This window comes from Engraulis encrasicolus, chromosome 3, assembly GCF_034702125.1.
Source record: "Engraulis encrasicolus isolate BLACKSEA-1 chromosome 3, IST_EnEncr_1.0, whole genome shotgun sequence".
Taxonomy (NCBI): domain Eukaryota; kingdom Metazoa; phylum Chordata; class Actinopteri; order Clupeiformes; family Engraulidae; genus Engraulis; species Engraulis encrasicolus.
In genome coordinates, this window is record NC_085859.1 from 9,979,899 (window position 1) to 9,984,301 (window position 4,403).

The 4,403-nt window shown below is 42.5% G+C and overlaps 1 protein-coding gene across 1 annotated transcript in view; it reads right to left on the reverse strand.

Annotated features, from left to right (window-relative positions):
• Positions 1 to 3,605, reverse strand: part of kctd9a (potassium channel tetramerization domain containing 9a) — a 12,053-nt gene extending 8,448 nt beyond the window's left edge. Inside the window, exons 1-5 of the mRNA XM_063194287.1 lie at positions 3,443 to 3,605; positions 2,940 to 3,061; positions 2,376 to 2,419; positions 1,928 to 2,027; positions 1,018 to 1,076 (exon numbers count right to left, since the gene is read on the reverse strand). Of these exons, the coding sequence (XP_063050357.1) occupies positions 1,018 to 1,076; positions 1,928 to 2,027; positions 2,376 to 2,419; positions 2,940 to 3,061; positions 3,443 to 3,490 (373 nt within the window). The 5' untranslated portion in view covers positions 3,491 to 3,605. The remainder of the gene's footprint in view (positions 1 to 1,017; positions 1,077 to 1,927; positions 2,028 to 2,375; positions 2,420 to 2,939; positions 3,062 to 3,442) is intronic.
• Between the last annotated feature and the right edge of the window lie 798 nt (positions 3,606 to 4,403).

The following is a 4,403-nucleotide window of genomic DNA, read 5'->3' on the forward strand; positions in this document are numbered from 1 at the left end:
GTGCAGCCTGGCTCCCATGGGGCTCCTTCTCTACTCTGACTGAGGAGAACACTGGCTAAGAACACTGGCTAAGAACACTGCTGAGAACACTGTGACCCAGACTGGAAATAAAGTCCCCACCCGGTGACAGGACGAGACGACAACACACTCGATGGTGACAAACGCTACAACTCAGCCCGTGGCTTTGCAACAGGGGGTCCTTATGCCCATCCACATAAAGCATCATCTCCAGCCCGATTAAGACTTGGTTATTACCATTTTGGTGACAATAAGGTGATAACAGAGGTGCTGCGCTAAGGAGTTACAATATCCACATTTTATGAAAATGGCCATGATTTTTTTGTAAGTACTGTATGTATTTTTCAATTAATTAATTGCAATTAACCACATTTACCAACATTACTGATACTATTTCTTGCGGGCTCCTTATGTGCTTTATCTACTGTATATTCTCCATGTGCTCATTGTGGTTGTCAAGGTCCTGTGCTCAAGCACTATGACTTTCTATCATGTGGATGGATAGCAGGGTGGAGGGATACCAGTATTTTGAAAGGGTGTGATTCTGCCTTCTTGCACCGCAATACAGTTTTGTGGCTCTGTGCATCACGATGTCTCAATTTTATACAATATTGTTACAGCCCTACTTCACACCTACAGGAGCCAGGGGCCTGGTTTTGGGGCCAAGTGTTGGTCAAAGCAAAAACAGTGGGCCAAACTAAGTCGTCTGACCTGGGCCAGAGAGTATCAGCTCAGCACCAGCCCTGGTCCGTGGTGAAAAAGAAGCTAATGACGGAAATGGGACTAGTGGCTTTTTTTACATTACATTTGGAAGACCAAACGTTATCCAAAGCGACTTTCAATTGAGGACATAATTATGGCATACAACACTCACAGATACAAGGATGCACGAGAAATATACAGAACAAAAAGTGCAAATGCCAGGTAGGGTTAGTGGTTAGTTTTTTTTGTTAAGTGGAGTACTAAGTTACACACACACACACTGCCTTGGGCTCATACCTCTCTCCCTGAACATGTGTGCCAGCATGCTGTCCGGCTCCTTGCTAACTAAAGTGCTCCTGTTGGGAGAGACAACACAAGGGGACACAAGCACATCAGAGGGGCCACAGGCAACAACAATACATTTACAAAGCATGTATGACAGTGACGGCCGTGAAAGAATAAATTATATTTGCAAAGCACTTTATAAACAACACCAGCTAACCAAAGTGCTATGAAAACACCAAATTCAAAACCAGAAAATAAGTAAAGCAAAACAAACAGATAATACATTTCTATTATAGTTTTTGGATAAACCACCTGGAAATCCTATTGCATCTAGGATAGATACATGTCTACAGCCATTTCAAAAATGAAACAATATCAGTTCAGAAAACTGAAGAGCGAGAAAGGGAAACACGTATTAAGGCTTTATTACATACTGCTCTATGTTGTTGTTGTTTTGTGTCTCGAATGTGGTAAAGGCTTGTGTTTACTTATGTGTATTTGTGTACATGTGTGCTTGCTTACTGTATGCGTATGGTTATCCAACATGTTGTAGAGAAGAGAGGGTGTGTGTGTGTGTCTGTCTGTGTGTGTGCGCTAACATGTGGGTGCGCTTATGTGTGTGTGTATGATGTCCTCGTCGTCGCGTCGTGGTGAAGAGAGTGCGAGTGTGTGTGTGTGTGTGTGTGTGTGTGTGTGTTTGTGTCTGTCTGTAGGTGCTTAAGTGTGTGTGTGTGTGTGTGTGTGTGTGTGTGTGTGTGTGTGTGTGTACTAATGTGTGTGTACTAATGTGTGTGTGTGTGTGTGTGTACTAATGTGTGTGTGTGTGTACTAATGTGTGTGTGTGTGTGTGTGTGTGTGTGTGTGTACTAATGTGTGTGTGTGTGTGTGTACTAATGTGTGTGCTTATGTGTGCTGTCCTCACCGTGTGGTGGTGAAGAGGCGTCCTCCGATGTTGAGGGTCAGCCAGTCGGTGTGGCCCGCCGAACACGAGTCATCCGAGGATCTCGAGCTATTCTGAGGATCTGGAAAACACACACACACACACACACACACACACACACACACACACACACACACACACACACACACACACACACACACACACACACACACACACACACACACACACACACACAATAAAGAGCAGACCAAAGAAATATATGTAAGACTTAAAAGTTACATACATACAATGTGAGCAAGAATTTAATTAGGAGCTCTACAAAGTGTGGATATTCATTTGTTTTTCCAATGCAATAATTATTATTATTGAATAATAGAACAGACTGCACAATGACAATTATACCCATCATGCACAATGAGACTGAAGGAGTCTGGATTTTCATTTTCAAGCGATACAGGCTGAAGCTTACCAGCAAAGGCATCCCCCTCTGAGACATACAAGACATCATCGTCTCTGTTGGAATAAAGTGACATTAACGCATTGCAATCACTCCTATTTTGCTAATGGCAGTTGATCTCATTTTACTTTACAGTACACCACACTTGGCAGATGGATCATGCAGAACAACTTATAAATGAGGACATTAACTTTCATGTACAGTTCCTTCATCATGTAATTCCTATGTCAATCACATTATGTACTTTTGCATGAACTAATCCGACTTTCCAGTTCCACTGTTTGGAGACGTTCTAAAAGATATGTGTTTCAATGTTCACTTCACTGATTAATCTCAAATGCTCACTATTGAGGCACCTGAACTATGAAATGAGAGGTATGAATACAATGCCTCACACAAAAGAAAAAATGACAATAGTGAATTACCAGAATAGCCATCATCACTTTCCCATGGAAACTATTGCTATGATCACTATTGCTCACTTATAAAATGATGATGGTGTGTCTGAAAGACAGGTTACTGCTAGCCCTGCCTCTGACTCACATGGGCCTACCTGTCACGGGCCAGCATTCTCACCTGATAAGTGCGATGTCATCGATGAGGCCCCCTTTGCTGTTGTACAAACTGCAAGCTCTGATTCCCAATTTATTACTCGCAAGAGATAACAGATCCGACAGCGTCCCGTAAACAGCTACAACCTGGAGAATACAGAGATGCTTAGGGCCTGGACAGATATGTTAACATGTGTTAATGTCGTTCACGTTTGCCAGTATAAAAACCACCACATCAAAGAACAAGAAGTTTGGGTGTCCTGTGCTGGGGTAGCACAACGTTTGCTAGCAACTAATGATACGCAAAGATTTTTTTTTAATGCGGCGGACATGGATAACAATATGACATTGTTTTCAAGGGTATTGTACGTATTTTAACGGGCTTTGAATAGGAGTGCAGCTTTCAATTAATTCAGAACTTGGGGCAGTTGAAAGGATGAGTTCAAGATCATCTTAGCCTACCAGCGGCTACCGCTAGCTAGACATCAAGCTAGCTGCCAAACCACTGTCTAGCTCCAACACACATACCTTTCCATTTTTTGAAGTTCCGTTGACAAAGAGCGTTACTCTTCTCATGCTTTCATTAAAGCAAATCTGGAATATGACTTCTTGCGAGCAAACAAACTTGCCACTCTGTAACCTCAAAAAGGCAAAACTGCGTTGCCTTTGGTTGAATGCTTAGGAAGACTGCACTTCCTACAGAAAGGTACTGGGGCAGATTGAATCCAGATGGCTTGGCGTGACTCCAGCCAATGAAATGTTAGATCTTTGTTCCGTCTTTGCCTTTCAGCCAATCGGATATAAAGAGGGTTCCTTTAGTCATCTTCGTAAACCAATAATATCACATCCTCTTTCTTACCTTTAATGAATGTCACAGGATTTATTATTGTAGGGCAGTGAGGATGAAACTGTCAACTGAATTAAAATAGTTTTGTCTTGCTAACTGATGAAGTTGTATTTTGCAAAATACAATCTATAATAAAAAAAAAACATTTATATATATGATTAAATATATAAATGTTTTTATTATTATTATATACATTATTATTATTATTATTAGAGAGAGAGAGGGAGAGCTCAGAGAGAGAGAGAGAGAGAGAGAGAGAGAGAGAGAGAGAGAGAGAGAGAGAGAGAGAGAGAGAGAGAGTCATTCATGGGTTAGGGTATCGGACTCGTAGCCCAAAGCTTCCCGGTTCGACTCCCGGGCCGCCAGGTTGGTGGGGGTAGTAATTAACCAGCGCTCTCCCCCATCCTCCTCCATGACTGTCCCCTGAGCATGGTACCATCCCGCCACACAGCTCCCTTTCAGGGGCCATTGGGGGCTGCCCTGTTGCACGGGTGAGGCATAAATGCAATTTCGTTGTGTGCAGTGTGCTGTGTTCACTTCAGTGCTGTGTCACAATGACAATGGGAGTTGGAGTTTCCCAGTTGGGCTTTTACTTTTATATGACTGAAGTCTTTTAGACAGGCTGAAAGCGCGTAGACTATG